Below are 15,395 nucleotides of genomic sequence, written 5' to 3'. Positions count from 1 at the left end.
ACCGGCGGAGCATTCTTTCTTGGTTGAGTAAGAAACAAAGTTGTACATCTTTATCAACAGCAGAATCAGAATATGTTGCAGCAGCAACTAACTGTACACATGTACTATGGCTTAAACAAATGTTGAAAGACATAAAGGTAAAATGCAAGATTGCAGATATCTAAGAATCCGGTATTACATTCTAAAACCAAACATGTTTTTATCAAACTAAATTTTCTAAGGGAAAATGTTGAAGCAAAGGAGATAAAACTGGTTTATGTGAATACTAAAGAGCAAATTGCAGATATTTTCACTAAACCTTTGCCTAAGGAGACTTTTGAATATCTCAGAGATCAGCTTGGAGTCATACCACCATCGGTAGAGACTTAGACAGTTGATGATTGTCGTCAATCGGTAAAATTAACAGAGAAATCTTCTATTCCGGTCTTTGATGGGAAGCTACTTCTCAGGGGGAGTAGTTGGTATATTGAATTGATTGGTATTTTGTATATGAACTTGGCTTGGTAAGATGTTTTGTTGTAACTTTGGCATTTGATGTCAAAGGGGGAGAGATTGTTGTTTAGGAGAGATTATTACTCTCTGTATCTGTATTTTGATTTTTGGTTATGATCTCTTTTTGGAGATTGTTGGTTTTTGGTATTTGGCATTTCTGTTTTGGCACTTTGATGGTTTTTCCATCTTGTGTTGCCATCAATGCCAAAGGGGGAGATTGTTGGTATTTTGGTATGGTTTTGTCATTGATGTCAACACCTACTAAACACTTGTCAACTCTGGCACTTTGGAGAATTAGCAACATTCACTGGCAAGCAAGTGACTCATGCACAATCACCGGTATCTGGTACACTGGCAAGATATAATGATCACCGACACTTGGAATGATATGGAAAACACTTGGTAATGTCGAAGACATCGTTTGGACATCTTGTCTTGGAGTTTTATTCATTGGTATATTCATATTTGCATATTTGCCGTTACTGGCAAATAGGTCCAGGGTTACACCAGCAGGATTATCTTTTCCAGATCAGCATGACACGTTATGGAGATGATTAATTATTGTTGTAAATGCATTAAGCCGACATGTTCAATCGGTTATTGCATCGGATATTGTATTGTTTGTAAAATGTTTTTATTGTAATATCTTATAGAGCCGACCTACTAAAATTGGTCTTAGGTTATGGTATAAATGTAAGATCTTATTTGTAAGATCAAAATGTGAAATGTGAAAAAGGATTGTGTGAAGGTATATGCGAGAATAAACAGAGCTATACACGCAGACATCATTTGAGGATTGAAGGAAGGGTTTTTGTGAAGACAGTCAGAACTTCACCGGTACTGAATCCAGCATATGAAGATGCTATTTTGTGCAGTACATTCTTATTGGTTTAACCATCCAACTGTAGTCAGTGTGACTCCCATTCTGTGATTGAGCAGTGAGCTCTAGGCGCTTGGCCTTTTTGCATGTGCAGACCCCATTTATGTACACTTACTATCTGCAGTAGTATCATCTGATTGTGGGTAAGGTTTCCCACCGTGGTTTTTCCCCTTACAGGGTTTCCACGTACAAATATTGGTGTTATGTGTTGTGGATGACTTTGTCTTTATGTTTCATGCACTAATCCTTACCGGTATAGCAATTAACTATTAAATCTGTCTACTGGCATATTAAACTAGTTTACCGGTATCAAGCATTAAGTTGGTTAAGTTGTTTTTGGTTTGAATTTATTTGACAACTGATTCACCCCCCCCTTCTCAGTTGTCTCCGTGACCTAACACACACAAGGGTCGGCCTCATACATGGATTTATTTAAATGGAGAAAGATCTCCTGCCGCTACACAATAACAAGTGGAAATTATATGGACTGTCTAAATTTTTGTGCTATCAAATTGATATCTAATAGCATAGCATGCTTATAATATTGAAAGACAAACTGCCATTTTAATGTAATTTCGTATTTGAAAGAGTCATATTTCTGTAAAAAATATTAAGTGCTCCAATGGAATATAAAGTGGTGGTCTGGCGGCTGATTTTAGTTTCCAAGTCACTTCTTAAAACCAAAAGCGATAAAAATATGAACATGGCAAAAATTATATATTGTCTGCTTCCTACCACCTTTTAATCAGCTCATTTTAAAAAGGCGTGGCTGCTATTGATTTCATTTTTGGTCTTTCTCATGGATTTGCATTCTATTAAGCAGATGAAATCAGGAAATACAATCAAAGTTGGAGAAAATAGAGAGATCACATTGATGCTAGCATGTAAGAAATTTGATTAAATGCATATTTGCTTGTCAACTTTTATTTGGCTGATTCTTTCACAATTGTTGATACTATATGTCAGGATGGTGCTTCATTGCTGCACTATGCCGTTCTGGTTAATGCGATTCAGACACTAAAATTGTTAATCAAAAACAATCTTGATGTAAATATTGCAGACAATGTAAGAAAATATGTGCAATTTTTGACCTTGTTTGAAATTTTGAATAATTACTTTTTCAGATACTTTAGTCAGATAGGATTGGACTGTGCAGGAAGGATGGACACCTCTGCATCTTGCCGTGCAAAGTAGGGTGAGAGATGTAGCCAAGATTTTGCTGCTCAATGGAGCTGACAAGACAATTAAGAATAAGGTATTTAGATATAGTACCATAACTGCTGCAGTGTTAATAGTTCCAAACAGAGAATAGGAAACTGATGCTTGTATTTAAAAAATAACTGTTGACTGCCATTCCACCAATCTATAGAATCTTGTATAGTTTATGATGCATAGTTGTGTAGCAATTTACCTTGTTAAAGACCCCAGTTTGGTCTTTTGGTTAACCTCTATCCATAACTAGGAAGTTATCAGTTCCATTTTCACCAATGCTTGGTACATTTAAATCATAGCAGGTTTATTCTGTAAATTGTGGGGGTCTGTTTGTGAATAAATAATATGAAAGCTGTACCTTGCTGAATAGCCAGGTTTGGACTTTTGGTTTAGTACCCATATACACAAGTAAGAAGTTTTGAGGTAAATTCTCAGATTAAGGTATAAAAATGCTGTTATCAGACGTTGGAATTTCTTCATGATGGCTCTTGGACTTTTGGTTGAGTACCTGTTGTGACGTATTCACATATCGCCCCACTGCAAATGGGGACCCCCACTTTTTTGCTTTCTAGGTTAGTTGTCTTAGCTTAGTTGTTGGTTGTTGTCGAGTCTTTGCTATTAACCTTTTGTTTGTAGTTGCTTAGGAGCTGATCAAGTCTCCCTCTTAAGGATGAAGTGAGGTTCAACACTCCCTTTGCCCAGCCAAGGCATAATCACTTCCACTTCTCCCAGCACTGTTAGTGGGTGCCCAAACCTGATCACACCCATTTTCATTCCTCACCATTGCCATCACCATTTCACCATTCCATCTCCTTCCATTTCTTTACATTTATCATACCCTTCCCTTCACCTACGTTCACCTATACCCTCACCCTCACTTTCACCTACCTTCACCTATGCTCTCACCTGCCTAACCCTTTTTCCATCCTAGCATACCCATCCCCTCACCTTCACCTACATTTCCACCTACCTCTACCTTCACCCACATTCTCTAGACCTCCCTTTGTTTCCTTACCCACTACCTCTCCCTTATCCTACCCATCCACTATCTTATTCCCCTACCATCATACCTCCTATCCTTCCTTTCATACCCTCACCCCTTAACCTCCTTCATTTCCCTACCCATCCACCCTTCTTTTTCACCCTCACCCACACCTACATTCACACCTACTTCTACCTACACCTACATCCACTACCCTTCCATTCAACATCCTAGCCTCCCTTCACTAACCCCTATTCTATCCTAACCCACCTTCCATTTCCTACATTTTCTAACCTATCACCCTGCCCCTTACTCTTTTTACTACCCCTTATACCTCCATTCCACTTTATTCCCCATATATCCTAACTCCTTCCATTACCCTTATACCTCCCACATCCTAAACCTCCATACCCCTTATGTCTCCCTTTCCTCCATCATCCCATTCCTCCTCTTTTCCCACGTAGCAGCTCCCCTTACCACCTCCCTCACATTCCTTCCACCTCACGTTTCTCTCATACCCGCTGGGCCCCACAAAATCTTAAATGTAGATTTAAAAGTTTGTTTTAAGGCATAACATTTCCTTTTGGCTTCCTTTACCACCGTAGCCTTGCTTGGGTCCCACTAATTACATAATGAATGCAGATCAAACTTTCTAAGGAATTCCAAGGATCGACAGCACTTCCTTTGACTGTCCTAATCAGGATTGCAAGATGGCAAAATTCAATGACTTCCTTTGCTAAGCATTTTTAGCGATCTTCCTTTGCTCTTGGATTTTAGCGATCAGCCTAAGGTTGACTTCCCTTGCTCACCAATTTGAGCGATGTGCATTAGACTCATTTCCATTGCCCTGAAATCAGAATGAAGTTACTTCTAAAGGCATTCGTTGAAGATGTTTGATAACCTTTGTGCAAGAAGATCAAGAAACTTGAGGCGTTGAGAGATAAAATCAACATGAAGGGCAAGATTGCGTATGACTTCCATTGCCTCGAAATCTGAGCAAGAGATGACTTACATTGACCTCAATTTTAAGCGATCTACTTGAGAGGCTATTTCCTTTGATCACAAATTTTAGCGATGAGTATCTTAAAACTTCCTTTGCCTCTTGTTGGTGTCTGTTTTATCATCTACCAAACATTAGAATAAGATACCCGAAGGTATTTTATCCTCTCTTGAAAAACCACTACTGATTCCAAGGTCTATATGTGCGAACAAGCGACTTTAGTGAAATAGCTTCTTGGGTAGTGTGTGCTGAAAATCTCAAGGGGGACTTACGTTAACAAATGTCTTTGAACTGTTGGACTTAGACGGATTTAGCAATTTTAGGCTCTTTCTTTTTTTAGATTTTCTGGGATTTAAACTTTCAAAAAAAGGAGAAAAGAGATAGGGTTTGAGAATGCTAATCTAATCCTACTAACTCTAGAGACGGTATCAATTGGGTGCTCTCGAGGAACTATTGACGTGTATTTTATACACAATCATACACAGAATAAAATACCAATAGGCATCTTATCCTCTCTTGAGAAAATAGTCTCTAACTGTTGAAGATCTGCAAAAAGGATCAGTTAGGTAGACTCCAAGGTTCTTTTAGTAGGGTCTCTACGTGTGGACAAGCTTTTTTAGTGGTATGATGTGATTTGCTGTTTCCTCCAAGGGGTCTTACGCATTCTAAAGCTCGAAGATTTTACTAAACTAAAAGGAACTTTCAAAAAATAGCAAAAAGATAGGGTTTAAAGAGGTCTAATCTAGCCTAACCCTATGAATGACTTAGTATGGACGAGATTTGGCAAGACTCAACCAACTTCAATTTTGCCATAAGATAACAACTCAATTGAAATTAGTGTGATCTTCTAAGGTAATATAATGGTATTCAATGCATCAAAGATCAAGGACACTACTACGAAGGTACATATCCAAGACACAATGATAATTGAAGATTAAGGACTCAAAGTGTTCTCCAGTCGACCACACAAGGCGTTCCTACAATCAGCAAGAAGCTAGTGGTTTGGATTACGAATCCTACCAAATATCAAATCTCACACTTAGTCTTTCAAATTAACAAACTACTTCGATTGAGCACGATTCAAGTGTATCAAACAACCATGAAGATAACTCAAGAAATTTGCAACAAAACACCATAACTTCAATATTTTATTGATTTCCAAGTCATCATGTACAACAATTGCTTGAATTTCTCTCTTCAAGACTCAATCTTGCTACAAAATAAAATTGCTTCTAACTCTAATCTCTCTTACATCAACTATTGACTATTATCTGACTATTACTCTATTATCTATTACCCATTGAAATGAAAAATGGGGGTATAAATAGCATCCCCAGTTACAATGAAAGGTCCAGATTGAAAGTAAATCAACGGACAAGATCATGACACCTAAACCCTAATTAGGGTTTGTTACAAATGACCTCCTTTTTACTGAACAATATTAAATACATAGCCAAATATTAAATTCGGCACAAAAACCTAGGAGGTATCAACCAATGAGAAATAAGATGTCATGTCATCTGTAACAACCTTTCATCTAGAATCTTATTCCCTTTCCAATTCTCTTTCTTAGCATATGCAATGAATTTTGTCACGACTCCTTCGATTTCTGTGATTGGAATCTCGGGAAGATTCTTGATACTCTCTTCTAAGTGGATGACCTGATCGAATGCATCTAGAAGAGCTGCGTCCCAAGTAGGTTCAAGTTCCTTCGTTCTATCAATCAGGAGCATGGTGGCATACATCTGATCATACTGTTCATCTGTAACATCTGCGTCCTTGCAGAAGATGATCTTGATTCTATCCTCAAATTCCTGCATATCCACATCTGTCTCGACCTCGATCCTTCTGCCAAGAATGGTACGAAGTACCTCAAATACTCTGTCCTGGATCGGATTGATCACCTCCTCAACTTGACCACATCTAACACTGATGTCCTCGAAGAGAACACTCTTTATATGGAGTAAGGTTGACCACTGAAATAAACTGTGAGAATCACCTTCCAAGATCCTCTCCTGCGCTAAAATTCTTCTGGATGTATGTCTTATTACTTTCAAGACAGGGATGATAACGTCCTTGGTATGGGCAAATGCAGCTACTGTTACCATCAATCTGTGGATTATCTCAAGAACTTGGATAGCCTGATGAATAATCTTCGTCATCCTTGTAACAAACTCTATGGCCACTGTATGAGATCTATCCATCCAACTACATGTACGCTGGACCAGGTTCTTGAATCTTTCTGCTTCATTGATCGATTGAAGGGGCAATGCCTGCACTGGTGATCTAACTGGATCCTGACGTCCCAAAGGTTCATTGATGTGACTGAAATATGTCCTCCATGCACCGACCTCTCTCTCAAGCTTTCTATTCTTTTCCACTTCTTCTCTAAGCTTGTCCTTCAATGCCTCAAATGTGTCGGTAGCATCATCCATTGTCTGCTCTGCTGTGGATGGTCCTAACTCAATAGTCTGTATATCATAATCCTCTGCTAGGATCTCACCCTCATATTTGTCTGCTGCCGGTGTAGCTATCTGCAGTTTTCTGGATCCAGTCTCATCTCGAATCATCTTGGACATCTTTGTAGCCTTCTTCTTCTCTGTTATCACATGTGAACGTCCAACAAGGCTCTCTAAATCAATTGCACTGTCCTCGTCCTCTACTACGATCACCTTGGTTAATCTTTCCTTCAACCAATCTGGAATATTCGATCTTGTCTCTTGAACTTGAATTTCTTTATGTACTATTTCTTCTTCTCTGGGAGGAGATGTCATTTCATTATCTTCATCTAAATCATAGTCTTGGAGAGATCCATCTGATGAAACATGCTGTGCCTGTCCTTCCTCCTGCCTGTCATTCTGTACCATAGACTCCATGGACTCTTCCACTCGAATTGTTCTATTCTCTGGTCTGGAAGAAGTACTTGGTGTTTGATCTTTGTTGGCACCTTGCTTTTTCTTGGAAGGCTCTTTCTTTTCTGATCTTTCCTTTCTCTTCGAACCTCTCGGATGGAGATTGCCCTCACTGGCACATCGAAGGTTACCTTGACCTGAATTCCTAGGATTAGGATTGCCTTCACTCACACTTGCTCCACCTTCGGCTGGTTTCTCTTCCAAAGTAAAAGACATAGCTATGCCTTGTTCTCTCAACTTCTGATGCTGAACGTCTACCCATCTGCGAGTACAAGACAAGACTGGTGCCATCAAAGCATCTAAATCCACGACCTCAGGCTCATTCCAATTCAAACTTATTGTTTTGCTTTCTCTATCATAGGAAGACTGGATGTGCCTGCCATTGTCCTGAGCTTGGTCGGCCACTCTGTAAATCCTGCATTTCCTGATGAAATCCAAAGGCAATCTAGAATGTATCTTTCGTTTCACTTCAAGATCATCTAGGAGGTTCATCATAAAATCTTCAATTTGGTGCTCATGTTTAAATCTTCTACCGACCGTCTCCTCTAAATGTCCATGTGGATCAAAACTATTTCTCCAAGCAAAAGATGAAAAAGAATACAAGGCTAACTCCTTCTCTGCGTCATCCATGGCTAAGACATTAGGACATACCTCAACTGAATTACCCAAAATAATAGGTACCTGAACTCCATTCTGATGTTTGTGTCTGAATGCCTTCACATATGCTGCCAACTGCCTTGTTACCTCAAGTAACACAATTCTGTCTGTCGGATACCTCGGCAACATGTATGGAGGTAAAGGACATCCATGCACTCTAATGTAAGTGAACTTGGGAAACTGAATGAACCAAGCACCGTACCTCTTGATGAATTCCTGGGCATCCTGAGATAATCTATTGTGAATCCCTCCTTGCAACGTCCTTGTGATGTTCATCGTGAAAGTATCATTAACTAACTTGTAGTTTTTCCCTGGCGGATGATGCAAGTAGGCATAGGATTCACAAGCTCTGACCTCACCGGGTCCTCTTCCAATCACTCCTCTGTGAGGTAGTCCTGCGTACTCAACACTCCTGATCAAAGCATAGATGACGTATGAACTCATGTGGAAGGAATTAGTAGCCCTGAGTCTCCTCAACTGTACGTCTAAGCAATGGCTAATTATCCTAGCCCAATGTATCGTACCCTTTCCTTGAACAATCACCTGGATGAAGTAAAACATCCACTTCTCAAAATAGAAGGCATGAGGTGCTCCTGTAACTCGGTTGAGCATAGTAATCAAATCTCTGTACTCCTCCTGGAAATCAATCCGGTGCGGTGTGTTCGGTACCTTGCTTAGACGGGGACGACTCTTGAGTAGCCAGTTCTTGTTGATTATGCTTAGGCAAGCATCTGGATCATCATCGTACACTGATCTGGCTCCTTCAATGCTCTTATATATCATGTCCCTGTGCTCTGGAAGATGGAAAGCTTCACTTATAGCTTCCTCTGAAAGGTACGCCAAAGTGTTTCCCTCATCGGACACAATTGTCCTGGACTGTGGATTGTAGTGTCGGGCACACTCGATCATCAACTCGTGGCACTGAATAGTTGGAGAAAAACCGGCCGCCTTAATGATGCCACTCTCTATTATTCTCCGGGCGACAGGTGATGGCTTGCCAATGTAAGGGACCTCTCGAAACTTCTTCGTGCTAAAGTTCCCCAAGTTTGTATCTCCAATGTTGCTCCACTTCGACACGATCTTGGTCTCCACTTCTTCGGTCTTCTGATCTTCTTTCATGAGAGCTGAGCGGCTGGTGGATGCTCCCGCCTTCGGGGTCGCCATACCTACACAACATTTCACTATAAGGACTAGATTTTGCAATAAATAACATAGATTAGAGAGAGAATTTTTAGGAAACGTCATGATAAGTCTCTAGAGTTATCATTTCCTAAAAAAACAACGATGATTGAGCTAAGAGATTCAAAATTCAAAACTTTAAAATTTAAAATATGACGATCAACAAATAAAGCAATAAAATCAAATCGCCATACCTCAATAGAGAGCTAGCTCTAGAATGCAAAAAGACAAAAGATCGCCTAGGCAAAATTGATGTATAAATGATCTTCAAAGTTATCCCCTCAAAAGATCAACTTCGCCATCTTTGGATTGAACGTGATCTTCAAATATCGCCTCTGGTGTGGTCTTCAAATTCGCTCAAATGAAGTATCGCACCACCTTTGATGTAATAGCGCCACCTTGGATTTGAATGGAATTCGCACCCCACACTTCGCACTTCCTTCCTTCTCCTTAATTCGCATGTAGAGGGATAAAAATAATGATGTGAAAACAATAGTTTTCACCCTCCATATATAGCGCTTGCACCTCTCCATGCCCTCAGGCCGACTTGGAGATAAAACAATTTTTTAAAATGATTTTTTAATTAAATAGCAAGGCCGACCTCCATATATGAGCGCTCCAATTCGATTTTTTATTAATTAATTAATGATTAATTAAATGCCTTTCGTTTTAATTTATAAATTTCGATTTTTTAATAAAGGCAAAATAATTAATAAATGATCAACGCCATATTAAATGCTAATTTAAATAGGATTTTCAATTTAATCGAACTTAGCATTTAAGGAAAATTTGAAATGTTTATTTGGCGCCAAAATTATGAAAACGAAAGGGACGTACCTCATCGCCCTGGTCCCTTGGAGAGGGACAGGAGCGATCCATGATTTTGTCATGTTTTCAACGTTCATCTCCTTCCTTTCCACGTTCAATATCGATCATTTTGATGGGTCCTTCGAATTTGATTGCCTTGCATGTGCGCATAAGTGCCTTTGGGTGTTCATCGCCCTGGTCCTTGTCCAAAGGACAGGAGCGATCTCCATGTTTTCACGTAGACCTCGCATTTTTGATCTTCGATCCTTCATTGTAGAGCGAATAACATCTTTGTTCGTTCCTTCTATGCTCGTTCCATTTGTTTGCATGTGGTGTTTGGACATTTAGAGGGATCATCGCCCTTGTCCCTTGGAGAGGGACAGGAGCGATCCATGTCTTTCTCCATAATCTTAGCAACTTTAAACTTCAATCTTCGTTGTGATGTCTTCCAAACGCCGTCCTTTACCTTGTTCATCCTCGCCTTGCCTTGACTGTGAAGGATTATGAGTGCTTTTGATGGGATCGCCTTGGTCCTTGTCCAAAGGACAGGAGCGATGTGAGCTTTTTAGCATGTTTGACGATGTTTGGACGTTCAAGACTCTTGCATGTGATCTTCAAACGATGTCTCGAACCTTGTATGATCTTGTGGAGTATTTGACTTGGCATGAACTCGAAACAAAACGAAGAGTCCAAGGCAAATCGCCCTGGTCCCTTGGAGAGGGACAGGAGCGATATGGTCCCTATGTACATCTTGGTGATCATTTTACGTTCAAAATCTTTGTGTATCACCTTCAAAAGGCACCATGGACCCTCTAAGACCTTGCAAACCCTTGATCTTACGTAAATCTTGCATGAAATGGCCAATATATCCAACATCGCCCTGGTCCCTTCCTGAGGGACAGGAGCGAACTAGGTCTTAGGGTGCAAATTTCTTCATTGTGATGACCTTTAAGTGCTTGTGCTCGATGAAGATGCCTTAAGATGTTCTTGCCACCCTTCGTCTTGACTTAGATCGATTTCAAACTTAAGTAAAAGGCAATATAACCATTGTATCGCCCTGGTCCCTTGGAGAGGGACAAGAGCGATCCATCTCTTGTGGCCTTCATTTCATTTTGTCAGGTTCCAAATTTATATTCAACGGATTCGTCATGCTCTACTCCATTCATCCATGCCTTGATATCGTCTGCAACTTGGCAAGAAAATTAATTATAACAAAAATCGCTCTGGTCCCTTCCTGAGGGACAGGAGCGAACTGGGCATTTTGGGACCCTTGTGGACGTTTAAAAATCTTCAATTTGTATTCAATGAGTTCATCTCACGCTCTTCCTTGCCTTTGGATGTAAACTTGTCTTGATTTTTGCCTGGATTTTGCTCAATGAAGGACATCGCTCTGGTCCCTGGGAGAGGGACGGGAGCTATAAGGTACTTCGCCCTGGTCCCTTGGAGAGGGACAGGAGCGAACTTTGCATTCTGGACCATTCTCCTTTGTGTTAGCACTTCAAATTATATTCATTTGGTAAAGCATCTTCCTTTGGACCTCTTCAAATCATCAAGTCAACGAAATCTCGCAAGGACAAGGCAAAATTTGATTTGTAGCTCCGGTCCTTCACTGAGGGACAGGAGCGATTTTGCTCCTACAGGCCAAAATAACATGATTTTTCACATTTTAACACTTCACAAGGCAAAAACAAATCATTTCCAATGCCCAGGATCAAAAATCAAAAAAGTCAAAATTTAGTCAAAATATTCAATCGGACAAAAATTCACACTTCACTCTCAACACTTAGACAAATTTAAGCTCTGCATCAACATTCCAATTGAACATTAGACCATTCTGGCGAATTCATTGCATTCAAAATTTGCATCCTAGAAAAGGAAGCTCAAAAGCTCACAAAAAACGACTGGATTTTAGCCTGAAAAGACAAAAATAAAAACCCTAAGGCTTGACCCTAAATCTAGACAACTAACTGACTAACAAAATCCTAAAAACGAAAGCGAAAACGAACGAAAAACAAGCAAAAGAGAGGGGGTCCCCATTTGCGATGGGGCGATGTGTGAAATGGTCACAACAGGAACCAAACTTTGCTTCGCCACACTAAGGACAACTACACAAAACTGGTGCAATCTTCAATTGGTTGTGCTTATGATTGAGATGTTGGGATGCACAAAGGATGGGCTCAGACTAACTTTGCACAATGAAATGGAAATCATCCATTCACCAAAAGTATGAGCGGAGATACACCATCAATTAGCACTTATCAAATCCTTCATTCAGCGCTAATAACATGAAAGCAAATCTAGATTAATTTTAACTAAGTGTTGAGGAAATTGAAACCATGCTAATCATTCAAACAATAGGGATTACAAAGCCTTAAGAGAAAGCGCACATGCAATATATTATTCAAAAATGACCTTCACGCAACTATATGTCAAAAACCTCACACTCTCCAAATGAGAGGAGGTAGCCTTATATAGTTTTTCAAAAATCAATGAACGACCAAGATCAAACAGTGATCAAGGGCTCAGATTGAAAGCTACAAACCCTAATTAGGGTTTCCCAAAACTCTATTAGTTTTAAAGAATGAGAAAGTAACATGTGGCACAACTGCTATTCTTACTGAGGTGAGCATCCAGTTTCCCCTTTCGCAGATTCGATGTACCTGGGCATGATAAGCCTAACCTCCTCCATAGCGACACTTGGCAAGCTGCTAATCTGGAAGTCGATGATGTCCACATCATCGGTACATGTGGCGAGGATGCTTTCCACTCAATTGCTTGGGCAAGAAAGTTCTCATCGATGAAGAGAAAATTTGCAATCCTTGAAGGATCGCCCTTGTCAATCATCCCCGAGTCTTTAAAGAAGCTCAACTGAATCCTGGCTCTCAGGTTCTCTGCTTGCAAATGCTTCTCCCTTATACTCTCTTTCTTCCAGATCTCTGACGCTACATGAAACACCTTGCTCGAAATTTCCCTGACACTCTCCTTTGTCTCAAAGCACTTAGTCTCAGATTTCTTCAAAACTTCAATCCGGGTGACCAAAGCATAATACCAGGTGTTAAAGTCATACCTATCCCGAGCCTGTATGACACCTGCATCTACCAAACTTCTCTTCGACAAGCCTCGGATAATCGTCATATGTGGAAGTATTTCATCTTGAATTTCCTCCACATCTTCCCAATTCGCAGCCTAGGTCCTGGATATGGCTGACCAACGAAGAAGCCAATTCATGTGCTGATACTAAATTTTCCACAAGTATATCAGCATGTGCTGAAGCATCTGAAATCCACTCCCTGGCCTGTGTGAATGTGTCCTTTATATCCTCGTAATCCTTCATTGACTCTTGCTGAAGAGGCTGTGGAGGGGTGACCAGTATCCCATGGTTGAGTGGCCTGGTAAGATGGAGAACATACTTCCTCCATTGCTTGTTTTCTTCTTCAACCTTCTTTCTCTTCTCTCTCTCCTGAGCTAAACTCGCCTTGAGGGCGTTACAAGAGTCATCAAAGTACTGGACTTCTTGGTCCTGGGTAGGCTTACCCAACTTTATAGTGGTGGTCTTATAATCCTTCGGGGCAATATTGTCCCAAGTTTTTCCTTCCTTTGGCACAACTATCTGAACTGTCTTGAATCCTGCATTATCCCTTTGAATCAAAGAGAACTTTCTGGCTGGCTTTGGTGGCTTGAATATGACTGGCTCATTCACCTTCTCCAGAAATGCTACTGTGATCTCTTCAGAATGGGCTTCCTTAGGGACCTTAGCCCTTATCCTTTCCCTCAGCCAATCAAGAATGGTCGACTGCTCTACGGTATTCTGATCAAACCCATCATTTGTCCCTCCTGGTCTAGTAGCTATACCATCCAAGAAGACTACTGGAGATGCAGGCGTTTCGACTTCTATAGTTGCATTTAAAATTTGCTCTCTGTCTGGACTTTGGACAACTGCTTTCATTATTTCCTCAATTGAAGGAGAAGGCACTCTCACTTCATTATTTACCATATATATGTCCATCTCCTGCTTCTCAACTGCATTCTGATCAGGCACGACAGATGCGACACTCAGGATGGAATGACCTTCGCTGGACTCGCGTCTCTCCCCTACAACCTTCTTTCTTATGGCCTTTCCAAAACTTCCAACTAACTCCTTCCTCTTCCGGGACCCAACACTCTCTGGATTCCGAGCATTGCTTGCAGAAATACAAGGGTTGGAGGACAAAGAGTCATCTACTCCCATCAAGTCATAGGTCAGGGCCACACCTTTAGACTTCAATGGTTTCATCCTTTCAGAGGCCCACCATTTAGAATATTCAACCACCGACCTCATGAGGTTTGCCAAATCTGATTTTTCTCCCTTTGACCAATCTATCAAGGCTAGTGGTTCATTCTTCATCTTTTCAAAGCCTGGCTGTTAAAGCTCAAGGCTGTCTTCTACTTGGTCAGCAACTCTAAACACCTCCGTTGCTCTTACCATGCTCAAGGGAATCCTTGACCAAAATCTCTTCCCGATCTCGAAACTATCAGCTGCATTAGCCCAATAATCTTCTAAATCATCTCTGTGCTCAAATGTCATCCCTTCGATCCTTTTTATTTTGTGGAACGGATCAAAATTCTTCCTCACCTTGTACTGATAAAAGGGGTACCAAGCCAACTCCTTCTCAGCAGTGGCAACGGCTTGTGATGACGGACACATTTCTAGTCCATTCCCAATCATGAGAGAGGAGGTTCCTGCCTTCTTCTGCTTATCTCTTTGAATTGCCATATATCCCTCCAATTGCCTCACAACCTCGAGTAGCACAACTTGGTTGGTAGGGTAAGCTAGAAGCTTATAGGGAGATCCGGTAAACCCTTGAATTCTAATGTAATTGAACTTCGGGTATTGGATATACCAATATCCAAATCTACCGATGAAGTCCATAGACTCTTGAGAGAGTCTCTGATGTAGTCCACCTTGCAACGTTCGTGTGATGTGCATGAGAAATGTGTCATTCACCCTCTTGAAATGGAACTTTTCTTCCATGTGAAGCTGGGGATAACAGTCATAAACTGGAAACTGATTTTCTTTGTTTCCCACTTCCCCTTGGCAGGTGAGGCCTCTGTATTTGTAGGTTCTAGCCAGGAAATAGAACAGGTACGAGCTCATGAAGAAGGTCCTATTTGCTTCCAGATTCTTTAGCTGGCTATCCAAGTTGTCACTTATCATTCGAGCCCTGTCTATCATCTTCACTCCGTTCATTATTTCATTTATAAAATAATACATCCAAGGCTCAAACGAAGCACCTT

The 15,395-nt window shown here is 40.6% G+C and overlaps 1 protein-coding gene across 5 annotated transcripts in view; it reads left to right on the top strand.

The window, feature by feature from the left end:
- LOC131073899 (ankyrin repeat domain-containing protein EMB506, chloroplastic) overlaps positions 1-15,395 on the top strand; it is a 70,968-nt gene that overhangs the window by 27,820 nt on the left and 27,753 nt on the right. For all 5 annotated transcript variants that reach the window (XR_009113008.2, XR_009358858.1, XR_009358857.1 and 2 more), the window contains 2 exons: positions 2,339-2,437; positions 2,529-2,627. Coding sequence is in view for 2 of the 5 variants with exons in the window: in XM_059210942.1 (XP_059066925.1) it covers positions 2,339-2,437; positions 2,529-2,627 (198 nt within the window). In the remaining 3 variants the exon portion in view is untranslated. The remainder of the gene's footprint in view (positions 1-2,338; positions 2,438-2,528; positions 2,628-15,395) is intronic.

The sequence above is a fragment of the Cryptomeria japonica genome, chromosome 9 (genome assembly GCF_030272615.1).
Source record: "Cryptomeria japonica chromosome 9, Sugi_1.0, whole genome shotgun sequence".
Lineage (NCBI taxonomy): Eukaryota > Viridiplantae > Streptophyta > Pinopsida > Cupressales > Cupressaceae > Cryptomeria > Cryptomeria japonica.
The sequence above is the reverse complement of the archived record's forward strand: the minus strand, read 5'-3'. Positions and strand labels throughout refer to the sequence as shown.